General features: G+C 39.7%; 1 protein-coding gene across 1 annotated transcript in view; it reads right to left on the bottom strand.

Annotated features, from left to right (window-relative positions):
* The window catches only part of LOC143030165 (uncharacterized), a 137807-nt gene that overhangs the window by 108422 nt on the left and 6885 nt on the right, over positions 1–22500 (bottom strand). The window contains exons 3-4 of the mRNA XM_076193327.1: positions 19165–19318; positions 9663–9835 (exon numbers count right to left, since the gene is read on the bottom strand). Coding sequence (XP_076049442.1) covers positions 9663–9835; positions 19165–19318 — 327 coding nt within the window. The remainder of the gene's footprint in view (positions 1–9662; positions 9836–19164; positions 19319–22500) is intronic.

Below are 22500 nucleotides of genomic sequence, written 5' to 3' on the forward strand. Positions count from 1 at the left end.
AAAATTATAATGTAAGACAAAGGTTGAAATATAACCTTTGCAAAGGATATACAAACCTAATAATATTAAAGATATAATGGAAGATTTTTTTAACATATATAGTTTTGCAAATACATATATATCCAAGGCTTTTTCCCCCCTTCCAAGGGAGGTAGCCAAAAAGAAAAAGGCATAAAATCATTCCCACACATTCCATCCCTAAATACACTCCACTCCCCTCCACCCTCCCCCTTAGCACCTCCTGGATGACGGGTCATCCCTGCACCTTGTCCACTGCCCTGGGTCAGAGGCAGCGTCGCAGTTCACAGCACATCCACAGCAAGGCCGCTTCATTAAATCGGCGACCCCCCCTCTCCATCCCTCATGCACATATTACCTCACCCCCATCCCCCCCACCCATTCCACCTCATGCATTACAATATCATCCATATACAACCATTCTCCATTCACCCCTGTTTTCTGTCCTCTCCCGTCCTTCCTCAACAGACATTCCCCTCTTTCCCAAAGCCCCCTTCACCCCATCCATCCATCTCATCCTAGGACGACCCCTAATGTTCTCTCTCTCTCCACATCTGCCTTCCATACCTCTTTTACTAGTCTTTCTTTACTAATTCTTTCCATGTGTCCAAACCAACACTGAACATGTTTGAAACGTTAAACTTTTTTTTTCAACTTAAAAACATCCTTGTTTAAATAAATCATTGTTAAAAAGTATAGAGGGGAAAAAATAAGGGGAAATGAAAAAAGAGATAGTATTATTGCGTTAGTCTACAGCTGAAATCATAATTATCCTACTGTTTGGCAACACAGCAGTGGGAGAAACCACCAAACTGATGGAGTGATGGAAACGATGCATATGGAACTTGACAAGAATATTACAGCTCCCGTGCTTGTGTGTCAACAGAAGGTGTAAAATTGAGGTGTTCAATTTATCCAAGTAATACTCTGGATGTTTATCGGTCGATGTATAAATTTGAAAGCCAGCGTTGCACAAAGACGTTTTGGGGGTTTAATGGAATGGCCACGAAGATAAGACGATGGGATTTATTACATTTTATAAAATTATGTGTTTTTTTTTATATAATCTACTTATAAGGAGTGTGCATTGCATAACTCTACAGACTAAACGAAGGCCTTATAAAGTGTAAATTTAACTGGTGTCGGAGTCGGAGTCTGTATATTTTTACCGACTCCGACTCCGACTCCAGTGACACCGTAATTACTTTCAGACTCCGACTCCGACTCCACGACTCCGACTCCGACTCCACAGCCCTGATATCTATATATATGTATATCATATTTACATATATATACATATATATATATTTATATATACATACATACATATATATATATATATATATATATATATATATATATATATGTATGTATATATATATATATATATATATATGTATATGGATGACCCACTTTCGGAAAAGAATAAGCGAAGATATAGAGATCTGTATATTTCGATCACTTACTGTGATCCTCTTCAGCAGATATGAAGAGGATCACAGTAAGTGATCGAAATATACAGATCTCTATATCTTCGCTCATTCTTCTCCGAAAGTGGGTCATCAGTATTATTTTACAAATGTGCTACGACATATCTTTGTGATATATGTATATATATATATATACTATAATATATATATATATATGTATATGTATATATATATATTATACATATATATGTATATGTGTATATATATATATACATATATATATATATATATATATATACATATATTCATATCTGTATTTATATTTATATATATATATATATATATATATATATATATATATATTATGTTTATACTTATATTTATATTCATATCTATTTTTATATTTATATTTATATATATATGTATCAAAGAATTCCGACAGTTGTCTCCGGATTCGAACCCGAGACTTGTGCGTGGCAGGTGGTCGCTTTTCCAACTATGCTACCGAGACTATAAGATTCCTCAACCTCGGGGTTAATCTAACCCCTTAGGATTTGAATCGACTGCTAACTGCCGTCCTAATTCCAATTTTACGAAGAACCAAGCCCACTTTAACAAGTCCTCTCTATCGAGTATTTATTTGCCCTTCATGATTCTATAAATGGTCAGTAGGTTTCCTCTCTTTCTTCTTTGCTCCAGAGTCGGTAACTCCAACTTAGCCAGTCTCACTTCATATGACATGTTTGAAAGTGTTGGAGCCATTTTTGTGGTTGCTCTCTGGATTCTTTCAATATCTTTATATTGATTTTGGTACTGGGTGACCATAATGCCGCCACATATTCCAGTCTAGGCCTTATTACTGTGACTAATATATTTTCTTTATCATTTCTTCGTCCAAATAGGTAAATGCCACTTTTATTGATCTTAGCAAGTTATAGGATTCTCCGACAATTTTGTTTATTTGTTTATCAGGGGACAAGTTTTTTGAGATAATTACTCCCAGATCTTTTTCAGATCGCATTATCTTTACCTCCTTAGTTCCAATTTTATATTGTCCTGATATTCAATTTTTATTTTTTCCAAACTCCATTATGCTACACTTCTTAAAACCCATTAAACTCCGATGACAAGATTCTTGTCATTTGGTCAAATAAAACAAAAAATCATAAAACACCAAAATGTTTGATCAAACACCAGAAAAATATGACGTCAGTCCTCGCTTCGCGAAGCGAGGACTGACGTCATATTTTTCTGGTGTTTGATCAAACATTTTGGTGTTTTATGATTTTTTGTTTTATTTGACCAAATGACAAGAATCTTGTCATCGGAGTTTAATGGGTTAATATTGAAGTCCACTTCCCATTCCTGACTCCATTTCCAAACCTTGTCTCCCTGTAGTGATTCGCAATCGGTTTCGGTTTTTACTTTCCTCAACGATTTGGCATCGTCTGCAAAGAAATTCATGTAACATAGCGAACATTATTGGAGCCAATACTGATCCTTGCGGGACTCCGTTAATCACCTCCTTCTAACCTAAAATATTTTTCTCTGAGTACTACTCTCATCTTTCTACCATTCAGGAAGTCCTCCATCCAGTTTAGTAAATTACCTTGCATCTCCCCTATGTTTTCCAATTTTCATTTTTTTTTTTTTTTTGGGGGGTACTTTGTCGAAGACTTTTTGTAAGTCCAAGAAAGCACAATGAGCCCATCCATCTCTTTTTTGTATCATATCTATTAGTCTTGAGTAAAAACAGATTAAATTTGTGGTACATGATCTTCCCTGTCTGAACCCAAATTGTCTTGGATTTATTATATGATTTTCTTCCAGATGTTTTACCCATCTATTCTTGATAATTTTCTCACAAATTTTGGGTACAGTACTTGTTAGTGAGACCGGTCTGTAATTAGTTGGTTCTTCCTTGTTTCCTCCTTTGTATATTGATACAATGTTGGCATTTTTCCAGTCTTTTGGTATTTTTTCTTCTATAAGTGAGCAACTTATTATGTTCTTTGATTCTTTTAGTATCCAGCTTGCAATTCCGTCCGGGCCGTGCAATTTCCTAACATCAAGGTTTGTTAATTGGTCCATTATTTTATTTATTTTATTTTCTATTGTTATTTCGCTCATGGGGGATATCTCACTTTACTTCCTTTGTCCTACTTTTACATACTCATTTCTATAGTTTATATATATTTACAATTTTCCAGTTTTTATCAACATTTCACATTTCTCCTCCACTTTTGTCTCTTCCATGTAAAATCTTTACCAATTTGTATTTTGAAAGAATTTCTTTAGTTTTCCAAAGTCCGTTTTGTTGTACATCAGTCTTCTTTTTCTGTATTTTTCATATCTCTCCATATATATTTTCTCTTTTAGTTCAATCTCTATAGGTATATGGTCTTGTATTCCAGTTTATCCACAATTTCAGATTCTATTGTAAATATTAAATCCAGTCTCGGCGGTTTTTCATTACTTATGTGTCTGGTGTTTTAATTGACCCATTGCGTCATTGTATATTCAATGGTCACGTCCAGTAATATATTTCCCTATAGATCCTCTCCGCCATGCACTGTCATTTCGTCCCAACAAATTTCTTTGCAGTTAAAATCCCCCATAAATATCAGGTTACCTCCACCCTTTAGTATCTCGTTTAATGAATGTCTTGTATAGATAGCGTGAGAAATGAGGAGGCGAGGAGGAGAACAGGGTTGAAAAAGGATTTGGGAGTAGGGTTGATGAAAGAGTACTGGGATGGTTTGGTTAGACACGTAGAAAGAATGAGTGAAGAAAGATTAGTAAAAGAGGTATGGAAGGCAAATGTGGAGAGAGTGAACATGAGGGGGCGACCTAGGATGAGATAGATGGATGGAGTAAGGGGGCTTTGGGGAAGAGGGGAATGTCTGTTGAGGAAGGACGGGAGAGGACAGAAAACAGGGGTGAATGGAGAATGTTTGTATATGGATGGTGTTGTGATACATAAAGTGGAATGGGTGGGGAGATAAGGGATGAGGTAATATGTGTGAGAAAAATTTGACGCAGCCTGAAGGGATTTCTCCGCGTCTTCTCCTTTTCTGCATAAGGGGACGGAGAGGGAGGGTCGCCGATATAATGAAGCGGCCTTGCTGTGGATATGCTGTGTTTTGCGACACTGCCTCTGGCCCATAGCACTTGACAAGATAAAGGGATGACCTGTCATCCAGGAGGTGCCAAGATAAGAGGGAGGGTAGAGGGTGGAGGGGAGTGTATTTAGGGATGGAATGGGTGAGAATGACTTTTATGCCTTTTTTCTTTTTGGCTACCTCCCTTGTAAGGGGGAAAAAGCTTTTGGTATATGTATGTATGTATGTATGTATGTATGTATGTATGTATGTATGTATGTATGTATGTATATATGTATGTATGTATGTATGTATGCATGTATGTATTACTATTATTATTACTATTATTATTATTATCATTATTATTATTATTATTATTATTATTATTATTATTATTATTATTATTATTATTATTATTATTATTATTATTATTATTATTATTATTATTATTATTATTATTATTATCGTTTTTATTATTATTATTATTATTATTATTATTATCATTATCATTATCATTATTTTTATTATTATTATTATTATTATTATTATTATTATTATTATTATTATTATTATTATTATTATTATTATTATTATTATTATTATTATTATTATTATTATTATTATCGTTTTTATTATTATTATTATTATTATTATTATTATTATTATTATTATTATTATCATTATTATTATTATTATTATCATTATCATTATTATTATTATTATTATTATTATTATTATTATTATTATTATTATTATTATTATTATTATTATTATTATTATTATTATTATTATTATTATTATTATTATTATGGAAAGAATGAGTGAAGAAAGACTAGTAAAAGAGGTATGGAAGGCAGATGTGGAGGGAGTGAACATGAGGGGACGTCCTAGGATGAGGTGGATGGATGGGGTGAAGGGGGCTTTGGGGAAGAGGGGAATGTCTGTTGAGGAAGGAAGGGAGAGGACGGAAGACAGAGGTGAGTGGAGAATGGTTGTATATGGATGTTGTTGTGACTGCATGAGGAGGAATGGGCGGAGGGGTGGGGGGGGTAGTATGTGTGAGTAAATTTTGACGCAGCCCGAAGGGATTTCTCCCCGTCCTCCCTTTATATGCAAAGGGGGACGGAGAGGGGGGGTCGCCGATTAAATGAAGCGGCCTTGCTGTGGATGTACTGTGTCTTGCGACACTGCTTCTGACCCAGGGCGGTGGGCAGGGTTCAGGGATGACCCGTCATCCAGATGGTGCTCAGATGAGAGGAAGGGTGGGAGGGGTGTGGAGTGTATTTAGGGATGAAATGGGTGGGAGTGTTTTTATGCCTTTCCCTTTGTGGCTACCTCCCTTGGAAGGGGGAAAAAGCCTTGGTATATGTATGTATGTATTATTTGTTTATTTATTCATTTATTCATTTATTATTTTCCTTACCTTTTTATCGTTAAAGCATCCACTGAGAAACAAATAGTACGGATTCGGTGTTGATCAATGTAAAAAGTGTTAGGCTTGCTTCACACATACCGACTCTATGCCGTCCACGACACGATGTCGTGCTCTCAAATATTCATGGGTGTTAATGGACGTCTTCATGACCACAACTATGCGTGAAAGCGTCCATAGACATCCATGATTATTTGAGAGCACGACGTCATGTCGTGGACGACGCACGTCGAAAAGTCGATACGCGTGAAAGGAGCCTTACTGCTCGCAAAACGCAAGCACATCCTTGGATAGGACGGATCCACATGAAAACGACCAGAAATAAATACTGGACACGGAGAGTAGGCGTCACTCAGGTCAGGTCAACTGGGGTAGTTTCTTCAAACAGTGTGATGGCAAGTGGTTGTGTTTCAGTGATCAGTGCCTAAGAGGTACAATCTCTACGTAATAGAATTTTTGCCTTAGAGAAGACTGTTGAGTGCCTTAAAGAGGAAAATCGAGTTCTTTGCTCGAAAACCCATAACACGGATGACAAACCATGTTTGGAACTTGGGTGGAAAAAGGTGACAAACAAAACACGGAGAGATGGTTAAAAGCCCTCACCAGACCTGCTTGAATGCAGAAACTCATTTCAAATTTCGCAGGTCTACAAGAAGAAACGAAGAAAAGGCAAGAGAAGAAGGGTAGGGCAGTCGCTAGATCCCTGCCCACAGGTAAAATTTTGGTTGTAGGAGATAGTCAGGTGAGATATTTAGATAGGTCCTTCTGCGACAAAGATGGGAAGCATAGAATCCAGGTGTGTTTCCCCAATGTCGGGATAGATGATATTAGAGTGTATAGTCGGGGGAAGGTGTGAAACCCATTGTTTACTTGAGTGCTGAGGGGGGGGGGATGACATAGGTAAGATAGGGAGTGAGGAATTGTTTGCACGGTTCCGGGATGCGCTAGATAAGATAAAGAATAAGGGAGGGGTTCTTGTATGTGGAATCCTTCTGTGGCGTAGAGTTGGAGGCATGTGGCCTTCCAGGGATATTCCAATGAATTGCAGACTGTCAAAACATTGTAAGCCCAATGGATGGGCAATTGTCGACAACTGGGATCGCTTTTATGGTAAAAATCACCTATATACAGGGAACGGGGTGCACTTGTCGCCCAGAGGATTTCGGCTATTTGCGAGAAATAGACATTCTGCAGGTTTTTTCGGGTAGATTACATGGGAGTCGGGGGGAAGTATCGGAATATAGTTTAGGCAATAGAAACAGCTCAGTGAGGGACTGTGTAAAGAATCACCAAATCAGGTGGAGGGAGGATAAACTAAAAGTTTACTATACAAACAGCAAAAGCGTAATAAATCAAATTTATTTACTGCGAGGTAAAGCATGTGTAGATAGTTTATACTATAGCTATTACTGAATCCTGGATCAATAGGGCTGATAGACCTTTCCTTCCGGGAAATCGAGATAGAAGGATAAACGTTTTTTGACAAGGACAGGGTTGGCAGGAGGGGGAGGGGAGGAGTAGCAGCTTTCGTTAGAAATACAATAAACTATATTATCAACAATTCAATTAAGAAAGAGGATAGTACGGAATCTATTTGGGTGGAGATTATAGGCAAGAATAAGAAACTTATTATTGGTGTCCTGTATAGACCTCCTAACCTCAGTATTGAGCAGACTGATCCCCTGATTCATGAAATTCGCAGGGCGTCCCAGTACAAATATTTTGTGATCATGGGAGATATTAATTATAGAAACATTGACTGGGAAATTTTAGTAGGAGATCAGGAAGTGAACATTTTCTTAGATGTGGTGCAGGATAATTTTCTAAAACAGAAAGATTACCGTTCCTACGAGGGCAAAGAATACTACCGACTTACTCTTAACTAATAATGAGCACTTAACGAGCAACATAAGACTGGGAAATAGTCTAGCCTCTAGCGATCATCAAGAAATAAGATTTGATATTTTTTGAGAAGAATAAAAAAAGTACGAATAACGTTCAAGTACCGGTCTTCAGAAGAGCTAATTTTGACAAAAGGAGAGACACCTGATCACTTACGGGACCGACCCAGGGGGCTGTAACGGGGTCAGATACACGGTCAGTCCAGACGTCATTAGTGCGGCCAATATCGGGTCACGGAGGGTATGCGTATCTTGGATCAGGTCACTTGCGGGCGCGGGGTCAACAGTCCGGTCAGCGATTTGGATGAAATGTATAGTAACCTAACAGATTTAATTCTAAATGCACAAAATAAATTTATTCCCCTCAAGTCAATACGCAAGAATAGTGATACTCCCAAATAGATGACGGACGGGCTGAAACATGAGATCGGAATGAAAAGAGGACTTTACGTTAGGAGAAAAGAAAAAAAAGAAAAAAAAAACACGAACAAACGAACAAATGGGAAACACACTTTAGATCCAAATAGAATGATATGGTGAGTCTGATAGGGGAAAAAATGGCGCAAACAAAGTCATCATATTAAGACAACAGGGCAGGACTTGCAGTAATTTAATTTAGATTTAAGAAGGAAACAGGTAAGAATTGGTTTACTAATAGGGTGGTCAACGAATGCTATAGATTTAGTATCCATGTAGTGAGCGTTGAAACTATCAGTTGTTTTAAGAAACAGTTAGACAACTTTATGGATGGGGATGACAGGTGGTAATGGACATGGAACTGCCGAGTGTAGGCCTTATGGTCTCATGCAGTCTCCTTCCTTCTTATGTTCTTATGACAAGGAAAAATAATCAAAATAACAGCGATCACTGTACTCACTTTGAATGGGAAAGAAGAGGAAATAGTGACAAAGATAGAAGAGAATAACGTGTCGCTCATAGGACTGTGAAACTTGTTTGAGAGAGTCAGGAAAAAATAATACATGATTACTATCGTTTGAATAGCGGTGGAATATAATAATTTTGTTCTGAAAGGAGTAGCATCTACTATACAGTCAAAAATTGTAGAAAGAATGAAAGAAGTAAAGCAAATCAATGAACGTATCATAAGCATTGCACTAAAGATAGATCAAGGGAAACTGAAAATCATACAAGTCTATGCACCACAAGAAAGTAGATAAACAGTAGAGAAGGAAATTTTTTATAGGGCACTACAAAACAAAATGGATATAATATGTGACAACATAATCATCATGGAAGATTTAAAGAGCCATATTGTCATGAGGAAAGACGGACTAAATCACGTAATGGATTCCAGCGTGAGTGAAAGACAGGATGATGGAACGTTCGAAGACGTGTGAAGAGAGCCGTGGAAACCTGGCCGGGTGTCGGATGAGAAAGCTGAGATTATAACAAATGATATGATCTTAATGTGGTTTATATCTTTCCCCTTATACGTGGACCAAACCAATGATGAATGGAGCACATTAAATTACCCTTATGTTCTTCGGCACTTGTATGTCTAGCCTACAATATCAGCCGTGTGTGTGTGTCTGTGTGTGTGTATGTGTGTGTGTGTGTGTGTGTGTGTGTGTGTGTGTGTGTGTGTGTGTGTGTGTGTGTGTGTGTGTGTGTGTGTGTGTGTGTGTGTGTGTGTGGGTGGGTGTGTGTGTGTGTGTGCGTGTGTATGCGTGTGTGTTTGTGTGTACATGCGTTCTTGTGAATATTTTGTATATATTATCCAGATGTTCATATTAATAGATACAGTAAGAAAATCACATACCTTTGCAACTGGGCCAAACAGTTTCACGTTATTAATAAAAAGTGATCGTCCTTCTTTTATAAGAATTGGTGAGGTTTCAAATGATGCAGCGTAAATCCATATGCGATCTTGTGTCGAATTCACAACTGCTTTTACTATACCTACTTCCTTTCGTCCATTGACACTGTAATCCGCTGAAATAAATCAAAACAAGAGTTATAGTTTTCGTTTTAAACATTCAAAGCTAAAACACTAAATGTATAGTGACCCACCAACTGTGCAACGCAATATAGGTAATATAAAAGTGAAAATAATTTGGAGAGACAAAAATATATATGTATATATATATATATATGTATATGCATATATATATATATACATATATATATACATATATATATATATATATATATATATATATATATATATATATATATATATAGAGAGAGAGAGAGAGAGAGAGAGAGTCAGAGAGTCAGAGAGTCAGAGTCAGAGAGAAAGAGAAAGCGACCGAAGGAGCAAATTACTTTATGGATATCACTGGACATTGAGGGTTCATGTAGTGAAATATCTATATTTTTTATTTAGGTTTCGGCAGAATTATTACTACCCTCTTCTGATATAATATGGGGTCACTATCTTTCAAATTCATTAAACTTTAAATTGTAGTTTGATAATGTGAGCGTTTGCTTTTCCGCAGTCCAAAGCTGGAAGCACACTGGACGGAAGTAGACAGCTATGTGACACCTATCCCTTGCAGTGGCGAGACTTTGTCGCCCGTTTTCTTCAAGATCATCAACCGCTTTGAAATTAAGCGACCACCATAATGTCTGTTTGAGGCAGAGGTTTTAGGTCTACGTGGTTGGATGCCGGCCCATTTCAGGTTATTCTTCATGGTGTTATTGTAACACAGTTTGGGTGTACGACTGTCATCTATTCTGGTGTCATGGCCAGTTCAGCGTAGTTGAGATTTCAGCACTCTTGATTGTCCTGCTAGCGGATTTTCATGATCATGAGTATCTATCTCATGTGGAATTTTTCCACTTTCTTATGTGTTTGTGGTATAAGGTCCTTGTTTTGCATCCATACAGTAGTGAAGAAACAATTACGGGTTTGTAGAGTCTGATGCTTTTCTGTCGAAGGACTTTCACTTTCAGTCTTCCTTGTGCTTGACTAGCTATCTAGACTCTGGACGTGATCCCATTGTCCAGTGATCCGTTCGCAGAAATTGTGCTCTCCAGGTATTTTAATTTGTCTACGCTCCCTCGATGGCGACTTTTGCCTGGGAGTAGATGTGTTCGTAGTTACTTGCTCCAGGATTTCCGTCTTCCATAGGCTAATTGACAGATCGAGGAGCTTTGGTACATCTGCAACACGGTCAACAATTACCTACACATGATGTTCCATGTGTCATGAAGGCACAGTCGTCCGCAAATAGGATTCCAAGGTGAAGGTTTTTCATTCCTATTGTCTTAGCAGATAGACGGTGGAGACCAAAGACAGATCCATCCGATCGATATTTGATGTTAAGGTTAAGGTTTTTCACGGTGTGGAATAGAACTTGCACGAAGAACAAGCTGAGCAGCAAGGGAGCAAATACACACCCCTGTTTTACTTCCTTGGAAATATTGAATGAGTTTGCATAATCCCCACTGCAGAGGACTTGTTCAGTTATGTTATTATGGAAAACCCGTATCAGAGTGGTAAACTTGCGTGGGTAGCCCAACTTCATGAAGATGATCCATAAGGCTTCTCTGTTCACAGTGTCAAATGCCTTTGTTATGTCTATAAACATTACGCAAAGATCCATCCGTTTCTCGATGTACTTTTGAGCTTTTCGCATTCAGAGTTACATTTTTTGGTAGTATCAATAATGATCCCACACCATGGTAGCCGAAAGCACCCCAAACCATCAGTGAATCAGGATGTTTTACAGTACCGTGTTCTTTTTCTGTTTTATGGATACAAGTGGTTTCTTGCGAGCATTGTGGTGTGAGAATCACAGATCATCATGCAGGCGGCGGCGTACTTTTCTCACAGACACATGACCAAGAAATTTAGGGTTCTTTTCCTTCAACTGTGGTGCTGTTATACGTGGACCAGTATCCACCTGTCTCCTCAGTACCTTCAGAGTACAAGGAGTAGTCTTCCTGTGCCTCCCTGTGGGCTTGTTCTGTAATGGCAGATCGCCTCCACCAACATCACGAGTTTTCTTGGCCCACCGCTGCACACTACGCAGTGAAGTTGAAAAATGTGTTGTGTTGTGATTAAGCTACTTTCACTGTCTTGGCAAAGTGTACCGTCGTCCTGGCAGTGATCCTTTGGAGCCAGTGCAAAACAGATGTCTTCATGCAGGATGGTGCACCATGCCACACTGCCTAACTTATTAAAGAATGGTTTGCATTCTGTGATGTGGAGTATATAAAAGATTGGTCAGGTAATTCGCCTGATTTAAACCCAATTGAAAACCTCTGGGCGCTCATGAAAGGTGAGTTACGTGATCATCAATCCCCAAGCTGGAAGTAGCCATCAAGGATATTTGGAAGAATATGGACCCTATGTGGCTTCAAAATATTGCAACATCTGTCCCTAAACGTCTCGAAGAACGTATCAAGAGAAAGGGGTGTCCAACAAAGTACTAGAGAGCTGGTAAGTACCTGATAATGTAGGTTATTTGAGGAAATTTGTTATTTTTACTCTGGCGCCTAAGTTTTGTCCCTCTATGTAAGCCCTGCCATTATTTCTCTGACGAAGCCATTTTGTGCGAAACTAATCAGAAATAAAATTGGATTCTAATCCGTGTCTTCCTCACCCGCCCATATGTATGTATATATATGTATGTCTATTCCAGGTGAGGCGGCTGTCCTTCTATTAGTACCATGTAACTGCCGCATGGCCTCATTGTCGGCGACTAAACCGGCTCCCCAACTGGAGACCCACCAGTGAGGAGGGTATGTTGGAAAAGGAGATTACCACCAAAAGGGCAAATGAACTCTGAGTCAATGGCCATCTAATTCCGTTATGGATCACTAACCCATGTTTTTGCCGCGCGTGGCATCCCTGTAGATCCTGGGGACGGGAGTCCTGGAGTCTGAATGATATCACAATGCTGTGGTTGCACTGAGGTGTCCCCTGGGATAAGCAACACGCCTCTTTGGTCCTTTATTCAGGCCAGGACAGGTGGCCCCTCTTGGCTTGGATAGGTAAATCGGCTGGGCTGTTTGACTGAAATATATGGGTCAGGCACACCCTGCGTCAACTGACCACCACCTGAGCCGGTACCACACGATCTGCGGCTGTTATCCCTTAGTGTCAAGGTAGTGGGTGCGTATACTTTCCCATGACCCCTGGGACTATTGTGTTAATATATGTATGTAAATCCTGGTCTCTTGTTAGGCTCAGTGGTGGGTGGGGCGTGGGATAGCAAATCCCAGGTAGTTTTTCATAGCAACCATACTGGAAACATATGGTAGGGATGGACTTGTAACCTTTTCCATTCAAAATCACCAAACCCGCTGTGCGGATTGCCATGGTGTTGCAAAGGAGGCACAAACACGTCGAGCCTGGCCTGGTGAGCCTCCTGTGGGCTCTCCGTGTGGGCATCTGGAACATTATTTCTCTCTCCAAGGACAACCGACTACCCTTTTTATCGGTGGAGCTCAGAAAACTTACATCTAGTGGCTCTCTCAGAAGTGAGAGGACGAGTCAACGGTGAGATTAGTAGGGAGGGTTATATTTCTGATCAGGTCAGACCGATGGAACTTACCTCGCGGGATTAGCTGTAGGCATATCTGGCCGTCTACAGCAAGCCATTGTAAAGGTTACTCCGGTTGATGAGGATATGATGCTGGTAAGGCTGAAACACACTTTGAGCCTATTACGGTATATGCCCCTACTGAGGCATATAACCTTGAAGAGATGTTCTACTCCCAGCTTGAATCTATAGATGACCAGTGCCAGCCACAAGACACACATACGAAAAAGGGGGTAATCTTGGGCTTCTTCCTGCGTGCCTACAGGATTTGCAGTGAGGAATTCTGGAGGAGGAAATCGAATGCGTCATCGCGGCCTTCTTGAGACTTGGCTACCCCAAAGGCCTGATCCTGAGCTCAAGACGAAGAGCGGAAGAAATCATCCACGTAAGCACGTTAAAAGAAAGTGAAGGCAACGCCACCAACAGAACATCGTACATGGCGCTTCCTAACTCTGAGAAGATAGGATACATTACTAGAATGCTCAGGAGCACAGAAGTAAAAGCAGCGATAACATCGGAAACGAAGATCGGTGATATATTAAAAAGAGGAACCAAGATGAGGGGGGGGGGGTGAGGACAGCGTCGCTTCACTTCCAGTTCATGTTTCCTTTGCCGTGTTTATGCAATATCAACAGTTCTCTTCTTCTGAACTTTGCATAAGGTTGAGGATTGGCGGTTCTTGGATTCAGAGACGAGAGCCACGATGGACATGGTATTATAATACTGGAGGAATGGCTAAGAAGATCGACCACGTACTTGTTAACACTCGTTAGAATATCCTACAGAACTGCAGGGTTTATCCAGGCTGCGTATTAAGCCCAGGAGAATCCCAAGGTGTAACTCACCTGGGTTTCAGCTTGAGAAATTCAGGGATAACACATGTGGCCAGGAGTATGCGGTAGCAACCTTTAATTGGTTTGAAGTACGTGGCTGTCTTGAGGACTCTGAAGAATTGTGGGACACTTTTGAACATGAAACTCTGAAAGTTGCCGAGGGGTGCGTTGGAAAGCCCTCAAGATCGATCGAGGAGTGGTGTGGCGTCGCGGGAGACTGGAGAGTATAGAATTGGGTCGTGCTACGAGAATAGGTGGGGACTCGGATCATAGCAGAACTCAGAATCGACGGACTAGAGTTATTATGAGAATGAAAACCGTTAAAGATGTCGAGGGTCATTCTAATCCAGATGGCCTCAGGCCTGCTTACCGAATCCTGAAAAAGTTCCGCTCTAAATCTGTGATCCTGAAAAGCACAATCCGAACATCTGATGAAAAGCTAGTGTCATGTGTGGAAGGAAATATATCTCCCCCCCCCCCCCGCCTAGTACTTTAAGCAGTTGCTCGTGGAGTTGAAGGGTAAAAAGGCAGTTGACATCTGCAACATCAATGCGGAGTCGCTGAAAGCTGGAGGTGAGGCCATGATCCACGGGTCACACGCGATACTGTCTGCAATTTGTCAGTCCGGTATCATTCTCTCAGACTGGAAAAAGGGTCTGGTCGCCCCTATCTGGAAGAGGACCGGCAGCACTGCAACAACTACCGCGCCATTATACTATTCAGTGTGTGTTGCAAGGTGCTTGCCCATTTATTGCTGACACGGGTTCGTTCACATCTACTTAAGTTTCAAAGGCCTGACCAGTCTGGGTTCACGCCAGATAAGGCAACAACTGATCTGATCATAGCGCTTCGTATTCTTGTGGAGCGCCGACGCGAGTCTCAACAAGGGTTTCTTGAAGCTTATGTTGATCTCGAGAAGGCGTTTGACTTGGCTCATTGTGGAGTGCTCTAAGTTCTGCGGATACGTAGGATTCCTGCAAGGATTATTGACTTGATATCTGGTTTATACTCTGGGACAGAGAGCGCTGTAAAATATGGAGGAGGCGTGTCTAGCTTCTTTCCTGTAAATGTAGGAGTGAGGCAAGAGTGTATTCTCACTCCAACACTTTTCAAAACCTCCATGGACTGGGTATTGGACAGAGTTGTCGATCAATATCTTTCCGGAGCATCTATTGGTGACACGAAGGTCAGGGACCTTATATTTGCTGATGATGCTGTCTTTCTTGCAGAGTCGTCAGAGGTCTTCATTGCAGCCCTCAAGTCACTGCATAGGGAGACGAGACCACTTGGATTTCAGGTTCTTGGACCAAGATCAAGATCCAGGAGTTTGGGGGCTTATTGGATGACACAGTTCAGTCTGTTCATGCATGTGGCGTGGTCATTAAGGTCTTGGAAAGCTTTATATACCTTGGTAATGTAGTGCATAACAGTGGTAGGTCATGTCAGGAAGTACTTCGAAGGACTGGCATTACCCATGGTGTTATGGCGCTGTCTTTTTTTATGTAGGAGAACTAAGATTTGAATCTTCAAGTCATTTATGCTCCTTGTCTTGCTATGCGGCTGAGACATGGACATTGAGTGCCCATTTGAATAGGTATCTCGATGTCTTTGGTACCAAGTGCCTTCAGAGAATCATGGGGGTATCGCTGGAATGACCTTGTATCAAACCAGAGACTAGTATGAAACTCTGTCTAGGGCAGTTACCAGCACAATTCGTGAACGTCGATTTCGGCTACATGAGCATGTGGCACTCTTATTTATGTTAATATTACTCTCAGGGTTGTTTCCGAAAGATGGAGGATACGAAGTGGACGCCCACAGAATTCATGTCTGTAGCAAGTTGATCGAACATGTCGAGTGTTGTTTGGAGTGGTAATGAAGGGGGGGCTGCCTGAAGCTTGCTCGGAGAGACCGTGGGGACTGACGCCGGCACGTGAGCGAAACAACGCGCTCCCTAGAGTATGTCCCCAATTGGATTATGATAACCCATTAAACTCCGATGACAAGATTCTTGTCATTTGGTCAAATAAAACAAAAAATCATAAAACACCAAAATGCTTGATCAAACACCAGAAACATGTAACGTAAGCCCTCGCGCTTTGCGCGAGAACTGACGTCACATCTTGTCATCGGAGTTTAATGGGTTAATAGCTTGAGATTACCGTATTTGGACTTAGAATCTGTAATGGGATACTCATTGTTTTGAATGATGTGGGCTGGACTACAACATTGGGTTAGTTCTGATAAATATGCGTATCTAAAACGACCGCGACTCGTCCAGTGGCCACCAATGCGAAATATTGCTTATAGTGTTTATTTTATATTGTTATTATTTCCTTAAGTAATATCCAGCAATAATCAAGCAAAATGGCTAAATCAAAACATAAAAACAGCAGGAAAGATCGTAAACGGTCCACATATTACTAGATTAGGATTCACTGGATCAAGGTCGAGATTACCTATCTACTTTATTCTATTTTATTTGTTTATTTTATTTAATTTTCATTCCATTTGTTTACTTCTATTAATCTTTATTTTTTCATTTATTTATCCATTCACTCATTTATAAATTAATTTATTTAATTACCAGTTTATTCATTTACTTATTTATTAATTCATTTATTTATTTATCTATTTATAAATGTATTTTTTGTTTATTTATCTATGCGTTTATTTAGTCATTTATTTATTTGCTCATTTATTTCTTATTATCTATTAATTAATTTATTTGTTTATCTATTCTATTATTCAATTATCTATTTATTTATTCACTTGTCTATCTATTTATCTATTTTTCTGTAATATCTTACAGAAATATTATCTACTTTCAACCAATAACAAAAATCATATATATTCTATTTCTCAGTTATAGTCCTATAAAAAAAAAAAAAAAAAACAGAATAAAAAAAGAGGGTATTGTCTCCTGAAGTTTGACATGGTCAGTACTTTAAGGACTTCAGTTATACCCTTCCGGTTGATAGTCATGCAGTATTCATAACTGGACATTGATGCCTACTCAGAGAAAAGTGCTCATCACTTTTAGTTTTTACAAACCCCCCAGCTGTGCTACCTACTTTAATAACGCTTTGCTTTACTACTACTCACCGGTAAGATATTGTCTTCCAGGATAGAAGCGCTAGTTATTAGCGATGACATACAATAGCAAAATATATCTATACAGTTTGACCTTACGTAGCTTTGAAAAAACAAAATCAAGGTCACATAGGTTTAGAGATTTTTAACTCGAAAATGGTTGCAGATAGATTTGAATTACAGTAGTATCAGAATTAAGGAAGATATATGGAATTTCATAGCACACCTTTGACCTTAAATGACCTTGAAAGGTCAAACACTAGATACATGATTTAAGAGGGCAATAAATCGAAAATGGTTGCAGGTAAATAAAGGTTCGTTATTATCAATATATAGGATTGCATACAGCACTGAATTAGGCAGCACTGAAATGACTGATACCGGGTGACGTTTGTTGTGCATAAAACTATTTGTTATTTTACTATGAATTATTGTGAATTAAATATTTGGGAGTAATAATGATAATCTAGCAATATATTATATCATATTACATTATATTATGTTATATATTATATTATATCATATTATATTATACTATGTCATATGGGATGGGTGTACGAGTCCGTGAGAGTGACGTTTGTTGTGCATAAAACTATTTGTTATTTTACTATGAATTATTGTAAATTAAATATTTGACAGTAATAATGATAATCTATCAATATATTATACTATAATATTATATCATATTATATTATATTATACTATATTATATTATATTATACTATATTATGTTATATTATGTTATGTTATATTATATTATATTATATTATATTATATTATATATTATACTATATCATATTATATCACATCATATTATGTTATATTACATTATATTATATATTGTATTATATGATATTATTTTATATAAAAAGGAAACAAATGGGATGAGTATGGGATGGGTGTGAGATTTTTTTTTTTTTTTTTTTTTGTGAAATGTCACTCCCACGGGCTTTGTTTGAGCCCGAGTGGTGGTGTTTATGTAAGACACACCTTGTGTAAAGGAGGTGGAATAGTGTAGCTATTCAGAGGGGGATAGGGGGCAGTAGAAAAGAGAGGCTGCAGCTGTTAGAGCGGCGGCGGACGCTCTAGTAACTGACGGAGCTCATAGGAGGGGCTTTGGAGGCGTCAGAGGCGACTCACAAGACCTTCAGGGGGAGCCGGTGGTCCCCGTCTGAGGAAAGAGGTGGCGGGGCATTCACTCAGGTAGTGGTGGAGGTCGGCATTTTCTGCACGGCAGTGGTTACACCGGCGGTCTTCCATGGTGCTCCGGGGATTAAGTTGCCAGAAGCAACCGTCCTCGAGACGCAGCCTGAACAGTAGCTTTTCTATCTTTCTGGGAGTGGAGCGGGGGAGGACTAGAGGTTTATATGCTGTCACCTTTTTGTACCATTCGAAGTTTGAGCTGGCTCCTGCTGGGAGGGACCTGGACGTCGAGTCTGACGCGATTGCGAGCAGCCGCTGCTGTCGCGTCTGCAAGGTCGTTTCCATGCACACCGACGTGACTTGGTACCCAGTTGATGATGACATTGCGTCCAGCACGGTGTAATTTGTGCAGGAGCACAATGATATTGGTGAGGAGGTGGACATTATCTTCGGGCTCTGCATGTTGCAAGCAGCTTATCAGGTTCAGAGAGTCGGTGTGGATAACCACGGAATTGGAGTGAGATACAAGAGCATGTTTTAGGGGCCCCTGCATCGCCACGGCCTAGGTTTGAACAGAGGACGTGGAGTTGCTGACTCTCCTGCCGAAGCCTTGGCTGCCTATCTCATTTATAAGTGGAAAGAGGAATTTTGATACATAGAATAATGGTAATGAAAAAAACAAAAAACATTCTGTACTTACGATATTCTAAACAGGCAGATGGGTCAATACACTGTAAAGTGGAAGTGCAGAAGGGACCATCTGCGCAGTTTCCTATTAAACGGCTATGGCAAGTGGAGTGACACTTCCAGTCAACGTCGCAGCCATTTGCCCCAGGACACCCGGTAATAGAATACTGTGAAATAAGAAAAAAAAAAAAAAAAAAAAAAAAAAAAAAAAAAAAAAAAAAAAAAAAAAAAAAAAAAAAAAGACATTTGTGTCGCATGATTTACGTAAGGCAAAAATAAATAAGCAAAAAATATGGGCCCTAATAACCCCTTTTGAACAATAGCGATCCCAGTTTTGCTTTTTTGAAGAATAATGGTCCCATGTAAAAATAAACAAATAAAATAAATAAGTTAATAGATAAATAAATAAATAAGTAAGTAAAATAAAATAAAACAGAAATGAAACTGTTAGGTTAGCTCAGTTTAAGTAAACCTTTTGAACAAGAGTTTTGCCCTTCTGAAGAATAGATCCCCCAAATCAAACGGGCCCCTTATTCTTTAAGAGCTCCCTTTTGAGTATCGTTGTGATAAACTATTTAATTCAGTCTACAGCAGAGGAACCCCTAGATTTGAATAAGATATAAGCCTATCTTGACTAAAGTAAGATTATTACCAATTTGTTGCTGCTGTTATTGGTTTATGAATTTTGCCCTGAACAATGCTAGACGATTTCATTCAGTATACAGAAACCATATATACATAAAGTCTCCGAAATAGAGTAACAATTGGAACACATATATATGTTTCGTCTCCGAAATAGATTAATAATTGGAATTCAGGGCTACATATTCTGAGAGCTCTGAGGTAGAAACCTATGACTACACCTTTTTCAGGGGACCTATTGAATAGAAGGACGTTCCTGCTCGCAACAAAAAGCTGGCCAGCCTGGATGTGACTTCGTTATTCACACGTGTCCTGACCCTTAAAGCGATTGACCTCCTTAGGGCTAAAATCACTAGTTCCCACACTGACCTCCCTATTCCCCCCAATGACTTTGTGGATTTAATACAGCTTTGTGTCCAATTTAATTATTTCAAATTCCAGGACCAGTACTTTCACCAAAGGTTTGGCATGGCCATGGGCTCTCCTTTGAGCGCTGTCCTTGCCAACCTGAATATGTACCCCTGAATTCTTAGAGGACGAGTTTAGGCACGTAAAGGAGGTTTTTCAGAAATAAAAATATCCAGAGTGCATCATCCACCAGTGTAAGAAAAAGGCACTCAAAATAATGGAAGGGCGGGAACCAACAAAAGATCCAGCTAGGAGGCTTATCCTTCCAGCCAGCAGCGTCACCGCCCCTCACCCGGACACTTGGGCGTTGCAACATTCAGGTAGTGGGCCAGTCCAGCAGAACTATCAAAGAGCTCACTAGAAGGAGTGACAGCCAGGACGAGATGTGGGGAAAAAACGCTGGTGTCTACCGCATACCCTGTGCTGGATGTGATAAAGTATACATCGGCGAGACCTCCCGTGACCTGAAGACCCGGATCCGGGAGCATCGCTACGATTCCCGGAACAACATCACCACCAACGCCTGTGTTATCCACCGGAACACCAACGACCACCTGATGGATTGGGATAACGCAGAACTTCTGTTTAGTGAACCAGACAGGGTGAGGAGAAAATGCCTCGAAGCGGCCGCCATTCAAAGCTTCAAAACCATTGAGCAGAACAGAGGCATGTTTAACATCGCCCCTCCTATCATCCATCTGTTACCCGCATTAAATAAATGTATGAAATGTTCCCCTTAGTCCACTTCAACAAAATGTCCGAAATGTCCTCCTTTGTCTCCACCAAGTCCCACCCGTCCCCCTCCTCCCCCCCTCCCCCTCCACCTACCACCCACCCCTTCCCGATAACCTCTCCCAGTTCCTTCCCTGTTGGCTTATATGTGCTCAGAGTGTGTGTCATGTCTGTACTTGAAAAAGCTGTTACAAGCGAAACGTAGTACCAATAAAGGTTTCGATCTCACAAGGTGTTTATTCTCACAGTCTTGTCGGCTTTTGCCATTGTGATTCATATGTTTCGACGTTGGGAGACTTCTCCCGTTTCGATTTCTGTGGGAAAAATACACATATGAAATCCATTTCAGAAGTCGCAGTGATATAAGCTGTACAGAAATGTCAAGTGAGAATGAGAGCGCTCATGTGTCAAGTGAGGATGGGGCAGGTGTGACGGTTGGTGGTGAACGAAGTGGTGTTTTGGAAGCGATGTTTATACACTGGGGCATCAGGAAGTTATCAGTTTGCTGGTTGGTCATGGGATTCCTTTCTTCTATGTAAAATTATAATATTTTTATCTCGATGAGGGAGTTAACAATAGGTGCCCCATGTTTTAGTGATTTTCAGTTAAGTATGCTGTTACGGAAGGAGGTCGTTTGTTTGCTGGTTGATCATAGAGCTTTTTTTTTTTTTTTTGTAGAGAGTTTCTAAGATTTATGATATTTCTATGACAGGGTGGGAAAGCCAACAATATTGATTCCATCTTCCACCATTTTTAAGTCAAGGGTGTTGTTATGGCAGGTTGTTCTTGGTAGAGACCCATGGCCCCACGGGGCGGTGTAGGATAAGTTGTTTTTGTATAGGGCAGTTTGAGTCTGGAGTCAGGTCGATTCAGTGTTGGTACTTCTTCAGTGTTGGATGATGACCTAAACGTAGTTGTACCAGTGTAGTGTTGCTAAATGGATGAGTGTTTTTTTATCTTTTTTTTTTTTTTTTTTCCCTTGTCTGGAGAAATTTGGTGTAGTTCTGGGTTAAGAGGTTGGTGATAATTATGGTGCTTCTTTTGTGATCTCAGTGTGCATGTTTGCTATGGACGTGTTCTAGGTGTATTGGTGGGAAGTTTCTCTCTCTCTCTACTCTCGCTCTTTTTTTCTCTCTCTCTTTTCCTCCCCTCTTTTCTCTCTCTTTTTCTCTTTTCTCTCTCTTTTCCTCCCTTTCTCTCTCTTTTTTCTCTCCTCTTTCTATCTTTTCTCTCTCTTTTCTCTCTATTTCTTCTCTCTCTCTCTCTCTCTCTCTCTCTCTCTCTCTCTCTCTCTCTCTCTCATCCAGTTGCCTGTGTTTGTGTGAGATGTGTTTGAAGGTATGAATCAAAGGTCTTTATATATAAATGTATGTCTATAGGTTCTCATGTGGTGTTCTGTGGAAAGGCTAGAAGAGGTATGTTGTGTTCAGTCGTTTTCTCAAATAATTCGTTGCCTGCAAATGGTCTACATTTGAATATTCATTTCTAAAACCTGCCTATTGTCTTGGCTGACATTCATTTAGAACTTTTCTTGGTCTATTTGTAAGAATCTTGGAAAATAATCTAC

The sequence above is a fragment of the Oratosquilla oratoria genome, chromosome 12 (assembly GCF_046742065.1).
Source record: "Oratosquilla oratoria isolate Oo_2021 chromosome 12, ASM4674206v1, whole genome shotgun sequence".
NCBI classification, from domain to species: Eukaryota; Metazoa; Arthropoda; class Malacostraca; order Stomatopoda; family Squillidae; genus Oratosquilla; species Oratosquilla oratoria.